A 20,344-nucleotide genomic window follows, 5' to 3' on the forward strand; every position below is an offset into this window, starting at 1 on the left:
TCCAGCATGTCCTGGGTCTCCCCCGAGGCCTCCTCCCGGTGGGACATGCCTGGAACACCTGCCTAGGTAGGCGTCCAGGAGGCATCTGAAACAGATGCATGAGCCACTTCAGCTGACTTCTCTCACTGTGGAGGAGCAGCGGCTCTAGTCTGAGCTCCTCCCAGGTGTCAAAGCTCCTCACCCTGTCCATAAGGGTGCCACCCTGCCACCCTGTGAAGGAAACTCATGTCGGCCGCTTGTATCCCAGATCTTGTCCTTTCAGTCATGACCCAAAGCTCATGACCATAGGTGAAAGTAGGAGAGTAGATCGACTGGGAAATCGAGAGCTTTGCCTTTCAGCTCAGCTCCTTCTTCACCCCAACGGGGCGGTACATCGACCGTGAAGTGCTTTGAAATGTTTTATTCTATGTTTGAGCTCAAGCACATCACACGAAAAGTGGTTCAAAGGGGACAGGGCATATCAGATACTAGAGAGCATTTGATTGGTCAGAAGATTTGATGGGAAACTGAGGTAAAAAAAAGATCCATTAATGCGGAAGTGGCAAACTGCAAGCTTTACATGTTTATATCATAGGGGTGTAACGATACACTCAGCTCACGATACGATGTGTATCACGATATAATGTTCATGATTCAATATGTATCACGATATTTGGAATAAAAATTTAAAATTAAACTGAAATGCAAATTTTACCAAGTAAACTATTTTTTATGTATTTCTTTTGTTTCAACTTGTTAAACTGAACCTTCTTTACGAAAATAAATTAAACAGGCCTGTCCCTGGAAAATAAAACAATTAAAAAACTTCTTAAAATATTATTGAACATTACTAGCCATTATTGAACTTATTAGCCACATTTCCAGGTATTTAATTCATATTTAATTAAATTCATTTAGAAATATCTCTAATTACAATTGTGACTAGTCAAAACTCATTTAGAGATATCTGCAAATATTTTTCAATGGAAGTCAATGGAGGAATATGACTAGTCATAATATTTTTGCAGATATCTTCAATCTGATATCGTACTAGTACAATTGTAATTGCAGATATCTCTAATTGTCATTCTGACTAGTCGAATTATAATTATGTCTAGTCAAAATATAATTAGAGATATCTCAAAATATATTTATGGATAGTCACAACAAAGGTTTAAATGCTAAAACGGCTTGCCATACGTGCGCGTCTATCAAAGTCCGCCCTCTGTAGTAACAGCTCACGTCATGTGTGATTTTGCGGCGGGAACATTATTTGAAGACAGAATGATATTTTAGGGTGAATTGTACCTTATAAATACAGTATGTGACTCTTTCAACACCATTAGGAGGTATCTCTGTCACTGTGCAAAGTATGTAAATCACTGTGAAGACTTTAAAACTTAGGATGTTTGACCCAGTATGCGTGTCAAAAAGCGGACGAGTCTAAAGCAATGACTGGACAACCGAAATGTTGCCAGACGTCTGATTTTGAGAGGATGGGCCATCCTCTATTTCAGCTTCACTCATCTTGGTCTGCTAACATTACTGCTGCTGCAATCTGAACTCACGTGCGACAGCAGGTGGAACGTAGCTCACATGCAAACAGCTCAACTAATAAGAGAAAACGGACGTCATATCGTAATCAAATCGTCATAACGCCACGATGCATATTGAGACATTTTTGCATCGCAATAAATCGTACAACGATAAATCGTTACACCCCTATTATATCAGCTTTACATCTTCTAAATGTGTATCTTGTCACTGTTTTGTAGCATACTAGCTAATAGATATCCTTAAAACTAACAGACTTAACCTAAAATCTTAAAAAACTTTCACAGGACCATTAAGGGTACAAAAGTACACCCTAAAAGTGCTAATGTTCACCTGTAGCGTGCAAAAGTGTACCTTCTGAAAAGGTTTCACCCCCTGACAGATTTGTCCCCTTATTTCTGACTGTGTACTCATGTTAGTTTCTTCACAGCTGATTTTCAGGCTTTACCTCCTCTACACTGAGTGTTGTTTTGGGCTTGTCATCAGCGGACGCCGCCAGCACTGAGGCTGAAAACAATCCCAGAGTTCCAGAGGCTCCAGCGACTCCTCCAGCCTATCAGAAGAGAGCACCAACAAACCGGTCAGACAGAAAAATAACCTCTTTATCAGAGTCTGTGCTCACTGTCAACATGGCTTTCCTAGTCAATACCATATAGACACACACATTTACACACTATAAGGACAGCACGAAATATTAATGACACACTAATATACTAACATACAACTTTTTAAGGTAAGTGGTTGCAAACAATTCAGCCCATATAGATTGTTTGCAACCTTAAACAAACTTAATAAATCCAATGAATCATTTTTTCAGAGTAAACGTGAACGCACACCAATGTAATTGTTTACACCTTCAAACTGTTACCATCTGGTCAATGATATTGTGTCCCCAGATGTGTAAGGAAAAGGTGGAAATTATAACTGATCCCTGAAGCATTTACACTTTTAATTCTTCCTCTTAATGGTCAGTGGACTGGATGTTTATTTCGATTAGTGGTGCCTTAGTTTGAAAATTGATCTATTTATATAAATGCCTATTATGAAATATTCAAATGTCTCTGTCGGTGTATGCTGCAAATCAAATATCCCAATGGGGAGAAATTAAGTAGATTAAACTAAAAGTTGCTGGGTTCCACAAAATAAAATAGATTTGTGTTGGGCCAACAAGAAGGAATTAAGTTTGAGCACTAAGGTAAAACATCCCCCTTAAAAATTTAGCTGTTTTGGCTCATTTTAAATAAGTGGTTTGAAAATAACAAACAGCAAATTTAATTATTGTGTAGCTAATAATTGTTATTATTTATCACTAACTTACTCAACACCTTTCTGATTTGAAGAGTAATGTAATAATGTGGACTTGTAAATCTGCATTGGAATTATAATGAATGTGAAAAGCGCTGTACAAATAAATAGACTTGAATTGCATACTCAAACTACTCATGCTGCCATTTTGAGGACCTTCAAGGCCCACTGAGTTTAACTGCGAACATTACAAAGGCAGGAGAAACTGGAGGTCAGATGATGTTCATGTGGGGGACAAGGGTTGAACGCTGTTACGTAACGCTGTTTACATCCCATATCTGCTGTCCTTTACATACAGATGAGGCACAACATTGTTAGGCAATGGTGCGTCCAGATTAAAGCCTCTATTGTTTTTGTTAATTGATGTTCTGCTAAAATTAAATATTAATATTAGATTAAATGTTGTCATGGCATATTTGTTTTTAAATTTAATAAAAAATATTAATGAAAGTTTTTAAAATTATTTGATGAAATTATTAAAAATAAAACACTAAATACAAAAGTAATAATAATAATAATAATATTAATAATGAAAGTAAAAAAAAAAGAAATTTAAAAAATAAAAAGTAAAAACAAAAGTAATGATGATGATAATAATAATAATGAAACTTTTAACAAATTTATGAAATTATTAAAAATAAAAAGTAAATGCAAAAGTAATAATAATAATAATAATATTAATAATAAAAGTAAAAAAATATGAAATTTAAAAAATAAAAAGTAAAAACAAAAGTAATGATGATGATAATAATAACAATAATAATAATAATGAAACTTTTACAAATTTATAAAATTATTAAAAATAAAAAGTAAATGCAAAAGTAATGATAATAATAATAATAATAATAATAATAATGAAATAAAAAAATATATTGTGTGAAATTATAAAAAAACAAGAATGATAATGAAAGTTAATATATATATTTTAGGAAATTATTAAAATAAAAAAGGAAATACAACAATAATAATAATAATGAAAGTTTAAAAAATATTTTATTAAATTATTAAAAAACAATAATAATGATGATGATAATAATGGAAGTTTAAATATATATTTTAGGAAAGTATTAAAAATAAAAAGGAAATACAACAACAACAATAATAATAATAATAAAGTTTTGAAAATAATTTTATATTTTTTTTTCAAATAAAAGGCAAATACAGTAATAATAATAATAATCATGAACGTTTTAAAAAATAATTTTATGAAACTATTAAAAATAAAAAAGTAACTACTAATTATTTTGCTAAAATAATAAAAAAATCGTAGATAAATGTTAAAATTGAAATGTTGCCATGGCAACAAAATAATAATAATAACAATAGTAATAATAAATAACAACAACAATAATAAAAGTTGAAGTATTACAATTAAAACTACAAAATGTAAACAAGCTAAACACAAAAGAAGAGCATATACTATTATAAAAATTAAATGTTAAATGATATAAACGTCTAAAATTCTGAAAACAATACAAACAGATGATGCACAACATTTTGGATCCAATTCGAATGTTGACTATTTATCCTCTACTTGACAAAAGTCTTGTCGTCTATAGTTGATCATTTGGTATCAGAAGTGTCATAAGAAAAGCAAAAGCCTCTAGATGACGCTTATTTCACTACAATAAAATATGATCCTGCCTTGATTATGAATGATTTCATTAGGACAGTAAGGTCTGACTTTGCTCAGACAAAAGTCTCATCACTGAACAGAAATAATGTCCAGTATAGAATATAAAGTCCTGCTGCAGTGGAGACAGAATGAATATTGTGTCTGACTCCATCATGAGCTTGGAGGACTGCATCCATACATCTCTGACATGACTCAAATCACTGATTAATAAAGTCATCTGGAATGAAGAAGAAAGCGTTCCTGCAGGACTCCCAGAGCTCATCAAGACTCTTTGTGTTCATCTTCAACGCCTCCTCCTTCATCTACCCCAGACATGCTCAATAATGTTCATGTCTGGTGACTGGGCTGGCCAATCCTGGAGCACCTTGACCTTCTTTGCTTTCAGGAGCTTTGATGTGGAGGCTGAAGTATGAGGAGCGCTATCCTGCTGGAGAATTTGCCCTCTACTGTGGTTTGTAATGTGATGGGCAGCACAAATGTCTTGATAACTCAGGCTGTTGATGTTGATCATCCACTCTGCAGATCTCTCACACGCCCCCATACTGAATATAACCCAAACCATGACTTTTCCTTCACCAAATTTGAGCTGGGCTCCATGCAGGTTCCAGTAGTTCTTTCTCTAGTATTAGTGATGATTGGGATGCAGCTCAACAGATAATTCATCCGGAAAATCCACCTTATGCCACTTTTATAAATGATCAACTAGAAGTCAAGTTATTATTAGTTGCTCTTACTGTACAACTGGAATCAACGACAAGACTTTTGTCAGGTAGTGTAAATAATGATATATTTATTGATACATTTGCATATATGTATAGTCAACATTCGAGGTGGATCAATAATGTTTTTCAAAATTTTCCTAAGACAAGAACTATTTCTAATACTTTATAAAGGAATTTTGACATTTTTAACGAATTTATAAGTTAAAAAAATCATTATTTAGGGGTGGCGTGGTGGCGCAGTGGATAGCACGATCGCCTCACAGCAAGAGAGTCGCTGGTTCCAGCCTCGGCTTGGCCATATGGCATATGTGTTTGGAGTTTGCATGTTTGGAGTTTGCATCCGGGTGCTTCCCCCACAGTCCAACCATATGCACTATAGGTGAATTGGAAAGGCTAAACTGTCTGTAGTGTATGTGTGTGAATGGGAGTGCATGCGTTTTTCCCAGTGATGGGTTGCAGCTGGAAGGGCATCTGCTGCATAAAACATGGATAAGTTGGCGGTTCATTCCGCTGTGGCGACCCCTGATTAATAAAGGGACTAAGCCGTAAAGAAAATGAATGAATCAATCAATGTTTAGGTTGTCTGTAGGATTTCACGGTGTTTTGTTGCCATCTAGTGTTCAGTTTTAAAAACGCACCTGAGCGCTGACGTGCCGCCACTCAACGGTTATCAAAAACGTGAATTAATTTAAATAATAAACACTATAACGTTTAAATAACAGCGGTTTTACTAACTTTAAATCAATCCTATGTTTTTATTATAGGCACTGGCACATTTAATAAAGCCAAAACAGAGTTTGACAATAACTGCCGGTACAATAATCGCATTAAATACAACCGCGCTCATTAATTTACGCTTTTAATATACAACGAGTCCACTCTATAGGCCTAGAGACCTCTGAAATATTACACAGCATCATATTTTAAATCACAGAAGTAAAATAATGAACGTAATTTAATATGTTCTGCAGTGTCCTTGTGTTTCCTGCTCAAAAATAAACGCTCCGCTTTATAATGGAACCAACTAAAGTTTCTGTAGGTGTGTATTTAAGGCTGAATTGAGCGCGATTGTGATTATTATGTGTGTTTTAGCAGGACTGCGGTGACGAAGGAGAACTGTGCGCCTCTGCTGAAGTTTGTATCTCTCACCTTGTACATTTTCTCCAGCCTTCAGGATTCTTCTTCTTCGCTTCTGAGCGGCTGCGGTCAGACGGTAATGCGCATGCGCCACCTACAGTTCATGTGGGGTAAGTCTAGAAGGGATACAGTTGAGGATAAGCACATCAATACAGCATAATTTTTGAGACTATTATTATTTTTACATTACTGTGGAGGTTAGATTAAGGGTTAAAGTCGGGGTAGACGTCAATAAACTATAGGTAACACTTTACAATAACAGTACATGGATAATGATGTATTAATATGTAAAATAAACATTACTTTATTATGAATTAATGATGAGTTAAGGTATGCACTAATCATGAATTAACTTTAACTACAACATGATTCACATGAGTTCATGTGTGAATAATGGCTATCTTAATTACTTGTTAGTTCATGATTGTTTGTTAATTAATGTATTAATTACCACATTAGTTTATGCTTAATTCAACCATGATGAACTCATGATATGTTAATGTATAATTATGTTGTGACTTTACTTGGAGGGGCACATCATCATTAACAGATTCTTAACTACTCATGAAGTCCTTATGCACGTCAAACTAGTGAGTTTACACTGAATAACAATAGAAAAGTGTTCTGTCAACATCAACAGGAGATCATGAGTAGTTAAGGATGAGTTAATAGTGATGTGCCCCTCCAAGTAAAGCCATGACATAACTATACAATAACAGCTCATGAGTTCATGTGGGTTACATTTAACCTAAACTTAAATGTTAATTAATACATTAATTAACAACATGTACTAACAAGTAATTAAGGTAGCCGTTATTTACACATGAACTCATGTGAATCATGTTGTACTTAAAGTTAATTCATGATTAGTGCATACCTTAACTCATCATTAATTCATAATAAAGTAATGTTTAGTTTACATATGAATACATCATTATTCATGTACTGTTATTGTAAAGTGTTACCAAACTATAATTAATGGGTAATTTAATAAATAATATGAATAATTCTCTGTATAATGACTGTTTTAGGTTACTGTGATGGTTGGGATCAAGGTAGATGTTAATAAAGTATAATTAATGGGTAATTTAATAAATAATACTCTGTATAATTACTGTTTTTACATTACTTTGATGGTTGGGTTTATTATTAGGGTCGGGGTAGACGTTAATAAAGTGTAATTAATGGGTAATTTAATAAATAATATCAATAATACCCAGTATAGTTACTGTTTTTACATTATTGTGGAGGTTAGGTTTAGGATTGGGGTCGGTGTAGACCTTAATAAACTATAACTAATGTGTAATTTAATAAATAATATGAATAACACTCAGTATAATTACTGTTTTAGGGTACTGTGATGGTTGGGTTTAGGGTTGGGTGGGGGTAGACGTTAATAATTAATGTGTCATTTAATAAATAATATGAATAATACTCGGTATAATTACTGTTTTTAAATTACTGTGATGGTTGGGTTTATTATTAGGGTTGGGGTAGATGTTAATAAACTATAATTAATGGGTAATTTAATAAATAATATCAATAATACACAGTATAAGTACTGTTTTCAGATTATTGTGGTGATTTGGTTTAGGGTTGGGGTCGGTGTAGACGTTAATAAACTATAATTAATGGGTAATTTAATAAATAATATGAATAATACTCTGTATAATTAGGGTTTTACATTACTGTGACGGTTTGGTTTAGGGTTGGGGTCAGGGTAGACGTTAACAAACTATAATTAATGGGTAATTTAATAAATAATATGAATAACACTCTGTATAAGTTTTTACATTATTGTGATTTGGGTTTAGGGTTGGGGTCAGAGTAGACGTTAATAAAGTATAATTAATGGGTAATTTAATAAATAATATGAATAACACTCTGTATAATTACAGTTTTTAGATTACTGTGATGGTTGGGTTTGGGGTTGGGGTAGACCCCTGATATTAAGCTGAAGGAAAATGCAGTTTCTTTTGTCTTCCCCCTCATGATCAGCAGATCCCAATAAAAACATCTTGGAGGCTCGGATCCCTTCCTCTCTTGTAGCAGGCTTCTTTCTTATCCTGAAATAATAGAATCATCAGTCAGCATTTTTGTCCATCATCAGTAACTAGGTCATTATGAACATTAATGTTTGTATTTTTATTGTCTCTTTAAGGGACATTAAGACTGCACTGATTTGATCAGTTACATTAATTATTAAATGAGTAATTAATAGTTTTTTTCAATTAATAATATGAATAATACTCCTATGAATAATACTTGAATTTCATCTTTTATAGGGATTCCACAAACAGAAGATAAATTACAATCCTTAAGAGAAATTAATTCACACTTACTGATATTCAAGTAAATGCCTGAAGCTCTGGAAAATGTATGGATAATATTAATAGCTATTGGAATCTCTTACATCTTTAAAAAAAAAAAAATCTGCTAATTGGCTTATGGAGATGATACCAGTAAGTAACTTGCAGTTACTTGCTCTGTTTGATAAAGTTAGCAAGTAGGGCATCCCTGACCCTGTCTTCACGATTAAGATTAAATCTAGGTTAGGTGCCTTGCTGCAATCAATCAATAATAATTTAGTGGCTGCATTTTATTTATTTATTCATTTAAATATTGTACATTTACGTAAGTAGGCTACATTTAAATTAATAATATTAACAGCAAAGTCATATTGGGGTGGCCGTGGCGCCCTTGGCGGTGTTTTTGCGCCAAATCTTTTTTTCGCATTGATTTTTTTTTTCTTTAATCCGTGCGTTATTTACGTCAGTATTTATTTAATTTTATAATATTTCCATTTTGTCTTGACGAGGAAAGCTTTCATAATGAAAATACATGGATTATCTTTTGTTTTTAAGCTTTTCATTGGTTTCTTAGCAACCAAGAGTCAACGGAAGTTTTGTTTTGTCGGTGAGCAGGTGAACGCGGTTGTTATAAAAGAGCTCAGTGGCGTTTGACACGTTATAATGGCGCTAATGTTTTGATAATACATTGCTAATAAGCTAAATTGTTCTTTATGATTCAGAATGCAGAGTTATGAGGATTGTGCCAGAAAAATACAGGCGTGTTGGAGATCATTCAGAGACAGGCGACTCTTCAGACTCCTGATGAATACTGTACGATCAGCTGTAAGTTTAAAACCATCAGCCATATGATATTTTAATAGTATTTTTTATTATTTGCGAACTAAAAAATGACTAATGAACCAAAATGTTTGTCGAAAAAGTTAAATTATATATTATTGTGATAATAATAAAATCAAAATGTTAATTTGTTGTGCATTTAATAAACATATACACACATAATTTCTATCCATACATCCATCCGTCCATCCATCCATCGATATTCTAATGCTGCATTTGCTGTAATTATTTATGTTTAAACCTTTAATATCGTGGAAAATTTATTTGTTTATTATATTATTTTAACATACTTCTAAATCTTCACTTGCTTTGATTAAAGTTTGATGAAAGTTTAAACACTGATACAGTGTTTGTAGGTGTAGATGTAATGGAGTTTAAAAAGTATAATTTTATAAAATTTTATGATTAAAATTCAAAGTTTAAACACTGATATAATGTTTGTAGATGTGAGATCAAATGGAGGTTAAATATTAATATTGTGCTGTAAAAAATAAAATGCATCTAAAATACATACACTCTCCGGCCACTTTATTAGGTACAGCTTACTAGTACCGGGTTAGACCCCCTTTTGCCTTTAGAACCTTTCTTAATCCTTCATGGCATAGATTCAACAAGGTACTGGAAATATTCCTCAGAGATTTTGCTCCATGTTGACATGATAGCATCACACAGTTGCTGCAGGTTTGTCGGCTGCACATCCATGATGTGAATCTCCCGTTCCACCACATCCCAAAGGTGCTCTATTGGATTGAGCTCTGGTGTCTGTGGAGGCTCTTTAAGTACAGTGAACTCATTGTCATGTTCAAGAAACCAGTCTGAGATAATTCACGCTTTATGACATGGTGCGTTATCCTGCTGGAAGTAGCCATCAGAAGATGGAGATACTGTGGTCATAAAGGGATGGACATGGTCAGCAGCAATACTCAGGCAGGCTGTGGCGTTGACACAATACTCATTTGTACTAATGGGCCCAAAGTGTGCCAAGAAAATATCCTTCACACCATTACACCACCACCACCAGCCTGAACCGTTGATACAAAGCAAGATGGATCCATGCTTTCATGTTGTTGACCCCAAATTCTGAGCCGAGTATCTGAATGTGGCAGCAGAAATGGAGACTCATCAGAGCAGGCAACGTTTCTCCAATCTTCTATTGTCCAGTTTTGGTGAGCCTGTGTGAATTGTAGCCTCAATTTCCTGTTCTTAGCTGACAGGAGCGTCACCCGGTGTGGTCTTCTGCTGCTGTAGCCCATCCGACTCAAGGTTGGACGTGTTGTGTGTTCAGAGATGCTCTTCTGCAGACCTCGGTTGTAGCGAGTGCTTATTTGAGTTACTTTTCCATCAGCTGGAACCAGTCTGGCCATTCTCCTCTGATCTCTGGCATCAACAAAGCATTTGCACAAACAGAACTGCCGCTCACTGGATATTTCCTCTTTTTCAGACCATTCTCTGTAAACACTAGAGATGGTTGTGCGTGAAAATCCCAGTAGATCAGCAGTTTTTGAAATACTCAGCTCGTCTGGCACCAACAACCATGCTATGTTCAAAGTCACTTAAATCCCCTTTCTTCCCCATTCTGATGCTCGCTTTGAACTGCAGCAGATCATCTTGACCATGTCTACATGCCGAAATGCATTGAATTGCTGCCATGTGATTGGCTGATTAGAAATTTGCGATAACGAGAAGTTGGACAGGTGTACCTAATAAAGTGGCCGGTGAGTGTATAGTTATTTAAAGTACTACAAAAATAAATAATTCCTGATTTTATTTAAAATGCAGTAAATACGCACCTAAACTTGTCAACTTTTGCTATCTTTACAGCGTAAACACGACTTATTCTGCACACCAGTCACTCAGACTTCAATTTAATTATTTTCTTACAGAAGAGCAAGACATTTATTAGATGTGGGATTGATTTTCTTCCCATTACGTTCCTGTCAGCACTTTTTCTGCAGTAATTTTAGTGGTGTGTGTGTGTCTCAGGAGCAGTGTCTGGCATCAGCAGTTCTGCGTCAGCTCAGTCCTAAAGAAGCCGATCTCCTGAAAGACCCCAGTCTGAAGTGCAAGCTCAGATTCAGGTGGATGTTCTTCACACAACAGTTAAGCAGCGTATAATTAAAACAGGGAACATGCATCACAGATAAACTGTCAAAATAATTCCTCCCTCTTCAGCAACTTCTCTGATTGGTGCTTATAAGTCAACAGGGCGGGGTCAACCTGTCAATCACATGAGATGGCGAACCACACCCATCCAATCACATCCAGGGACAAATCCAAGCCCCGCCCACATTTGTTTTTATTTTAAAAGTCATTTCACTTATGGCATTTAAAGACTATTGTGACCCACTGTTTCCTGATCCCACTCTGTCGAGTATTTTATTCCATTAAATATTTCTCAAGTTAATCAGTAAACTTTGAATTTCTCTTCAGATTTGCTGGTCCTCGGTTTCCACCTTCACTTGTGTTCAAGATTTTCCACACTGGAGGAGGAAGAAGACAGTATTTGTCTGGGGAAAAACTCCTCGCTTCCTCCGGTCAGGTCAGGAAAGCTGGTGCTCTGTAATTTTAGCATCACTGCCAAATAATTAAATTATTAAAAACTAGTTTTTATTATCATGTAAAATATTTATTTATTTTGGCGTCATGGTGGTCAGGCGAGTAGCACGATCGCCTCACAGCAAGAAGGTCGCTGGTTTGAGTCCCGGCTGAGTCAGTTAGCATTTATGTGTGGAGTTTGCATGTTCTTTCCGTGTTGGCGTGGGTTTCCTCCGGGTGCTCCAGTTTCGCCAACAGCCCAAACACATGCACTATAGGAGAACTGGGTAGGCTGAATTGTCTATAGTGTATGTGTGTGAATGTAAGAGTGTATGGGTGTTTCTCAGTGATGGGTTGCAGCTGAAAGGTCATCTGCTATGTAAAACACATGCTGGAAAGTTGGCGGTTCATTCTGCTGTGTTGACCCCAGAATAATAAAGGCACTAAGCCGCAAAGAAAATGAATGAATATGGCATTTCTGTGCGGAGTTTGCATGTTCTCCCTGTGTTGGCCTGAGTTTCCTCCGAGTGCTCCGGTTTCCCCCACAGTCCAAACACATGCGCCATAGGTGAACTGAATGAACTTAATTGGCTGTAGTGTATGTGTGTGAATGAGAGAGTATATGGGTGCTTTCCAGTACTGGGTTGCAGCTGGAAGGGCATACGCTGCGTAAAACATATGCTGGAATAGTTGGTGGTACATTCCGCTGTGGTGACCCCTGACAATGAGGGCCTATAGCACATGTGTTTGGACTTGTGGAGGAACCCGGAGGAAACCCACGCCAACACGGGGAGAACATGCAAACTCCACACAGAAATGCCAACTGGCCCAGGCGGGACTCGAACTAGAGACCTTCTTGCTCTTAGGCGACAATATCGTCATACTGTTGTTTTAATTGAATGTAATTTTTGTTTTTTGTAATAGTTTTGATGATAATTAGATGTAAATTTTATCAGTCGAACCCCAGGAAATATAACCACTGAACACATTTGTTTTATTCCTCTTATTTTTGCTCCAATCAGCACATTGGGCAGTTTTACTCTAATAAATGTGCTATATAAATATAACTGACATACTTATTTACTTGTTTTCTGCTGTTCAGTATAACAGTCATCTGGATGAGCTTCCTGCATGTGTGGGTGGAAGGGAAAACGGATGGCGGTTTCTGTCTCTGAAGGTTTTGTCCCGGGACGTCGCTCTCAAAAAGAGATTAAAACCAGGAATAAGAGCTTTTAGTGCAGGTGGACTGAATGCGATCACTTCTCATTTTGCCGGACAGCAGCTCTCACACAGGTATTTCATTATCTATTAACACTTGAACTGAATCTGTTGATTCAATTCAATTCAGCTTTATTTGTACAGCGCTTTTACAATGTAGATTGTGTCAAAGCAGCTTCACATAGAAGATCATAGTAAATTGAAACAGAGTAACTCAGTTTTTAGTGTTTAAGTTCAGTTCAGTTTAGCTCAGTTCAGTGTGGTTTAATAATCACTACTGAGAGTCCAAACACTGAAGAGTAAATCCATAGATGCGTTGCTCTACTGATCCCGAACCAAGCAAGCCAGTGGCGACAGCGACAAAGGAAAGACTTCACCAATTAGCGAAAGTGAAGAAAAAACCTTAAGAGAAACCAGACTCAGTTGGCCATGACCATTGTAATTTCTCCACTGGCCAAACGTCTTGTGCAGAGCTGCAGTCCCAGCGGCGGAGGCTGGAAACTTAATAAAGTCAAACAAACAAACAAATCTTAGCCCTCAAAAACAAACCAAATGTTCTGTTGCAATATTTCAGTTATAAGTTCAATGACCCAGAAACTCTTGAAACTTGTGCTTAACATTCTTCTGATGTCTCCTTCTTACACTATAGAAGCTCTCAGACTTCCTCACGATGCTCAAGACGTGCTAAAAACACTGCAGACCGCAAGAGACGCCTCTACGGCCTGAAGGAGACCAGGAGAGTATGTTTCTTTTTCTTTAATGCGTTTAAGATGGGATTTATTATGTTTTATTGATTGCTTTAATAAATGTTTATTGGAGGGCAACCTTGGATGTCTAGAAAAAGGCCATTTATTAATAAATAAAATGTTTTTTTTTTTTTTTGCATTTTTAAAAAAATATCTAAATATGTAAAGAATACTTGAAGATTTTTCGTAGAATCATTCGTGAAATAATGCTTATATTCAGGTGTGTGTGTGTGGCATGACTGAATATGTAGTCCATTGTTCAGCAGATCTGGGGCGTCATGTATCAACGCTGCGTACGCACAAAAACTTTGCGTACGCCAGGTTTCACGCTCAGAATCTCTCACGTTTGGATTTACTAACAATGAACTGAACGTGGGGATGTGCGCAGCTCCACGCCAGCTTTCTGGCTGGCGTACGTACATTTTTTGTGCGTGTCTGTTTTATTTCCATTGGCGACTCCTAGAGGCAGTTGTGTTAAATTGCTCTTTACAAAGTGTTGTTGAGCCGTGCAATGGCAGCTGTATGAGACGGGTTCATCTAGCAGGTATATAAGGTTTCCATACCATACAGTTGACCAGCTAAACATTAAAGCACAATTTGCAGCGGTCGCCTGTTTTCCCAATCTAATAAGAGCTATCTACCGCACACACATTGCTATAAAGACACTATCTGAAGATGAATTTGCATGCGTGAATCAGAAACATTTCCATTCAATAAATGTGCAAATAAAATATGATGCACAGACTTATTAATGATTCCTTCTTGTATTTCTCGTGATAAATAGTAGGCAAAATCTGATATGTAGCGGGGGAAAAAAGAAGAAAGAGTTCATAAGAGGCTGGATTCGAACCGAGTTTATGCTCGAACGTGTCAAAACATGTTGACATGCGTCGAATTAGCTGCGCCACTGAGACTAAGGCCCCGTTTACACTAGTGCGTTTTAGTTTGAAAACGCATAAGTTTTGCTACGGTTACGCCATCCGTCCACACTACGCCGGAGTTCTCGAGCGCCGAAAACTGAGCTTTTTGAAAACACTGGAGAGGCCGTTTTCATTCTAAAACGCTGCTGCTCCGTCTCAGTGTGGATGGGGAAAGACGGAGACATCTGAAAACGGAGGCGGGGCTGCAAACGTTCGCCTATCTGATTGGGGCTTTTCCTGAATATTAAGTAGCCCACACACAGTTCAGTCTCGCATCCTCTTCTTGTAAGTTAAGACTTCGCAAGTTTGATCAAGGCTGCAGTCTCCCCCTTCTCAGTTTGATATGGAAAACATACCGAGGACACGCGTAAATCTTCAAACGGAACAGTGTACTTTATAACTTCATTCACATCACCCTGGCTTCGTTGTTTCACTTTATCAACAATAAAATGTAAACATGATTTAAGGAACTGCCTTATTTCTTTTTAATATTAGCAACTTAACAGACAGCAGAAATGTTGAGGCGTCGTGCTGCATATATGAGCGTGGATATTTATAACAAAACGGAGCCTATAACAACTGCCTCCTTTTAATTTAAGTGAAAATACGAAACGCACCCTCTCTTTTGCTGAATATCAGTTTTAATAATCGACAATTATAAAAGTATAACATACAATAAGTTTATATTATATTAAGTTTATTATATTAGGTTAATATTTATACATTGTAGGAAATAAGGGCAAGCGATCAGTCAATGTACCTGGATTAATCATTAACTTATCTTTGCACTTAACCAAAACATGTTACCCGTGAACAAGTAACTTAATAGATTCCAATGACCAAAGTCAGGGAATTGGCCTATGTCGTTAGATAAAGACAACAACATGAATGAAATATCACGTTTAGCAAATATAGTGAGATTAGATCCAGCGGGAGATGCGTGATGAGCAGTCCGACAAGCAGAGCTCTCGTCTGGGTAGAAATGCTGGAGCGCTTGCCCGAGAGTGTGTGTGTGTGGTCACGTGATGTGCGTTTTCAGCGTTTTGGTGTGGACGGAGAGCTGTTCAGAAACGCTGGGTAAAACGCGAGTGTGGACGCGGATCGTTTTCATTCTACAACGCCGTTTTAAAACTAAAACGCACTAGTGTAAACGGGGCCTAAGGGTTAAGGGTACTGCAACATTTTACACCTATAAATCACACTATTTCTGTTTCTAGTTAACTCAGTGCGATGTTCAGACCTAACTGTGTTAACCGCATCAGCTAAACTCTCCCACTCAAATTTTTTCTTTTGTTGTTAATTCCGGAGAACAAACTTGCAAATAACACCGCTTTTCTCTGGTCTACCTCCAATAGCAGCACCTACAATTCACATTCTGTTCAAAGTTTCTCTTCTTGCTTGCTTTTGCCTTTGCTTTTTCGTTGGGTTTTGCCAAAGTAGAGTCATTAGCATATTCATACGGGGGAGGAGGCAGGGAGGGGTTTTGTGCTCGTGCATGTTGCGCTCAGTTTCACGTTCATTCAGATGTACAAAAGAATATGCGTGAGATTCGGCGTATGCAGTGTTTCATACAGCTGAATTTTTTTCTGCGTACGCACATTTACAGCTTTGTGCGTACGCAATGTTTTAGTATGATTTCCACGCAAGTCTTCGTACATGAGGCCCCTGTACATCTGGTGGTTGTTCGCTGGTGAACATGACAGTAATATAGGGCGGAGCTATCAGACATTTAGGGCGTCACTATCAGTCCTTTAGAGCAGAGCTATCAGTCATTTAGGCAAAGGTTATCAGTCTTTTAGGGCGTCGCTATCAGTCCTTTAGGGCGGAGCTATCAGTCATTTAGGGTGGCGCTATCAGTCCCTTAGGGTGGGGCTATCAGTCCTTTTGGGCAGAGCTATCAGTCATTTAGGGCGGAGCTATCAGTAATTTTTTTGTGTGGTGTTATCAGTCCTTTAGGGTGGGGCTATCAGTCCTTTTGGGCGGAGCTATCAGTCATTTAGGGCGGGGCTATCAATAATTTATGGTGGAGCTACCAGTCCTTTAGGGTGGGTCTATCATTCCTTTAGGGTGGGGCTATCAGTCCTTAAGGACGGAGCTTTTAATCCTTTAGGACGGAGCTATTAGTCATTTATGGTGGAGCTATGAGTCCTTTATGATGGGGTTATCAGTCTTTTTAAGCAGAGCTATCAGTCCTTTAGGGTAGAGCTATCAGCTATTTAGACCAGAGCTATCAGTCCTTTAGGGTGGAGCTATCAGCTATTTAGACCAGAGCTATCAGTTCTTTAGGGTGGGCCTATCAGCTCTTTATGCTGCGTTCACACCAGACGCGGAACGCGCGTCAAGCGCGACTGATTTACATGTTAAGTCAATGCAAACGCGCGAATAGACATCCTGTGGCGCGGCAAGAATTACGCAAATTACGCGAATGGCGCGGGGCGAATTGAGCGTTTTGCGTGTTTGGAGGTATAAGTCCTTTAGGGTGGGGCAATCAGTCCTTTAGGGTGGGACTATATATAAAGTGTCCAGATGCAAAAGCTACTAAACGCCACTTCTTTAGCTACGGCTTTAGGCACGTAGTACACCATCAACAAATAGATTTGCTTCTAATCATCCTAATCCCAGCATCAGCGCATTCAGAAATAACAGTTTGTTGGCAAAATTCGCTAAAAACACCACTTGCCTTTGACAACAAAAGCCGCTATATCCCAAGAACCAATCAGAAGGCGCGAATTGAATCATATGTTTTCAATGTAGCAGCGCGCTGATATGCAGGTTTATAAGGACACTGTTTTATTCTGCTTCCAATTTAGATTTTAAAAGACGAAGTTTGATGAACTGTGTGGGCCTGTTTAGCTGTCAGTAAATAGCAAAGGAAAACGTCCTTTACCTCAAAACTCTGCATTATAAAAAAAAAAGAAAACACACTGTACAGTCGGAAGTGTAGCATGCATCCATAACGTACTTTTGCGCAGCGACTCTACTTGAATGAGTCCGATTTACTATACATTAAACAGCAACTTCATTTCACGAAAGACAAGAGTTAAAATGCTGTTCTTTTATCCCTCATGGATGCTATGAAGATAAACAAGAGACTTTAAGTATGGTGAGAATAAATGAATGACAGCTTCTAAAATCATCTGAAAGGCATCCCCTTTTTGCCCACTAGGCCTACCTTGTGTTTTGTTTGCTAATTTGCAGCTGGGGTGCCAGAAAAATTAAGTTACAGAAATTTCCTTAAATATAAATTTCTGGTAAATTTCTCTTAATCAGTCTCTGTTGTTTTACAGTAAATTTCTGTAATTTAACAGCCATTATTTTACTTTTTTTTTCTGGCATAAACCGTAATTTACAGATTTTTTTTTTTACAGTGTATAATGTATAAAACTCTACATTATTTATATTACTCCATAATACCTATATGCCTGATAGGCTTTTTATATTAAGGGACAATGCACAGATATTGATTTTTCACAGTGTTTTTACACTACATTATTTGAATCTACCAAGCTTAGTTTACAATGTTTACATTGCTCTACTTACTTTAAATCTAAATCCCAAATATCAGAAATGCCAACAGATTGTTCAGATTTAATTAATGTCAGTTTTAATGTTATTGATTAATGACAGATTTAATTCATTCATTTTCTTTCTGCTTTGTCCCTGGTTTACCACAGCAGAATGAACCGCCACTTACTTGACAGATTTATATATTTTAGGTGGTTTGTGTATGTGTTTTATGCTTGGTAAAATAATTTGTAATAGCATATTTAGTGATTTTCAGCTAGTTACACTGTCTTGTCTCAATTTGTGGATTTAGAGGTTTTTGCATAAAAAGCAGAAGTGGATTTAGACACAAAATAAAATCTACCTTGTTAAAAACCAAAGAATTGTCTAAAGTGACATTTAAAAAAATATATATTCTATTTACCAGCTAATAACCTTATCATTACATATAAAATGACACTTCAGAGCCTGATAGAAAATGCTCATTTACAAGAAAAGAGGTCTGATGGATTTAGAGGGTTTTGCATCTGAACTCTTCATATGTGTATTTAGTTTCTGGTCTGGATTCGTCCATTCATCAATTTTCCTCCATTTTGTCAGCAACACCCATCTTTCGACAATCCAATCAGTTCCCAAAGAATAAAGTCATCCACCGACCTCCATTTTTTTTTCTAATTTCAGGTCCGTTTTAAGGTGAATAATAATAATAATAATTTTTATTTATATAGCGCCTTTCCAGAGCTCAAGGACACTTTACAAGGAATGCAACAAAAAGATAAACAAACATACATGAGGTCAAATATAACAAACATGAATAACACAATCAAAACCTAAGAGACATATGAGCAGGATAGTGGTGGATCGGATTAAGTGGTCAGTTTGGTAGATCAGATGCAAAGCATTCAGAAAATAAGTGAGTCTTAAGTAAGGATTTGAATTCAGAGATATTATTAGCAGAGCGAAGTGAGTGTGGTAGAGAGTTCCAGAGTTTGGGTGCAATAGCACTAAATGATCTGCCCCCCATTGAAGAGAGGCGATACCGAGGGACAGCAAGAAGGCCAGAGTCAGCAGACCGTAAAGAGCGAGTTGGGGTGTAGGGGACAAGCATGTTGCAGAGATATGTCATGATAGAAGAATAAAGGACAACCTTAACTTTAAATAAAAACATACATTTCATATTTACAAAGAGCAGTGTGTTAAAGGTGTTAAAGAGATCTAGGTTTTTTTTAAGTAAACAAACTGAAATAGTATTTAATGTAAATGCACATGCTGGTGAAATGTAATCATTTATTTGAATTTAATTAATCTAAATTGACCAAACTCTCTAATTCCAGGGCTCAGATGATGAACAAGGCATGAAAGAGAAAGGGTTGGAGAAATGGGACATCATAGTTTTACCCTCGGTGGAGACTGAAGACAATGACGACAGCTCATCTCAGTCTGAATGGGAGGATGAGGCAGAGAAACTGTGCATCTGGTCAGAACAGCTGAATATAGATGCTATTTAAACACGTGCATTCATGTGGATGGAGAAACTGGGCTGAAGGCCCTATATACAGCATATGCTGAGAGTTTCTGAATGTGCAGCCTCTTTTGCTTGATTCCACCTTTCATATGTGTGTGTGAATGAGTGTGTATGGGGGATTTCCGATACTGGATTGTGGCTGGAAGAGCATCTGCTGCATAAAACATGCTGAAATAGTTGGCAGTTCATTCTGTGGCAACCCCTGATAAATAAGGGACTAAGGCGAAGGAAAATAAATGAATGATAAGTGTATTTTTTAAAACTTAAATATCTTTATGGACAGTATACAGAAATTAAATTGAGATTAATGTCTGTAGTTATTTAATTATTTAATATATATGGCTTTTGTGTTTTATAAAATAGGAGTTGAGAAACATATTGGACATGCACAGATTTATCTATCTATCTATCTAT

General features: G+C 36.8%; 2 protein-coding genes across 11 annotated transcripts in view; one reads left to right on the forward strand and one right to left on the reverse strand.

Annotated features, from left to right (window-relative positions):
• The window catches only part of apooa (apolipoprotein O, a), a 36,197-nt gene extending 29,791 nt beyond the window's left edge, over positions 1-6,406 (reverse strand). For all 3 annotated transcript variants that reach the window (NM_001423743.1, NM_001037115.2, NM_001423742.1), the window contains exons 1-2: positions 6,346-6,406; positions 1,982-2,086 (exon numbers count right to left, since the gene is read on the reverse strand). In NM_001423743.1, coding sequence (NP_001410672.1) covers positions 1,982-2,086; positions 6,346-6,354 — 114 coding nt within the window. In that variant the 5' untranslated portion in view covers positions 6,355-6,406. The remainder of the gene's footprint in view (positions 1-1,981; positions 2,087-6,345) is intronic.
• Positions 1,975-20,240, forward strand: gb:ee300746 (expressed sequence EE300746). Of its 8 annotated transcripts, none has more exons than XM_073951871.1 (8): positions 1,975-2,113; positions 6,292-6,443; positions 9,365-9,467; positions 11,466-11,560; positions 11,913-12,021; positions 13,120-13,310; positions 13,885-13,975; positions 19,740-20,240. In XM_073951871.1, exons 3-8 carry the CDS (start codon positions 9,366-9,368, stop codon positions 19,911-19,913), a joined length of 762 nt encoding a protein of 253 aa, XP_073807972.1. In that variant the 5' UTR covers positions 1,975-2,113; positions 6,292-6,443; position 9,365; the 3' UTR covers positions 19,914-20,240. The 8 variants fall into 8 exon arrangements, with proteins under 8 accessions (XP_073807972.1, XP_073807973.1, XP_073807970.1 ...); XM_073951872.1 differs by lacking the exon at positions 1,975-2,113 and adding an exon at positions 5,049-5,243; XM_073951869.1 differs by lacking the exons at positions 1,975-2,113; positions 6,292-6,443 and adding exons at positions 8,822-9,104; positions 9,198-9,249.
• Positions 20,241-20,344: the final 104 nt, after the last annotated feature.

Source organism: Danio rerio, chromosome 5 (genome assembly GCF_049306965.1).
Source record: "Danio rerio strain Tuebingen ecotype United States chromosome 5, GRCz12tu, whole genome shotgun sequence".
Lineage (NCBI taxonomy): Eukaryota > Metazoa > Chordata > Actinopteri > Cypriniformes > Danionidae > Danio > Danio rerio.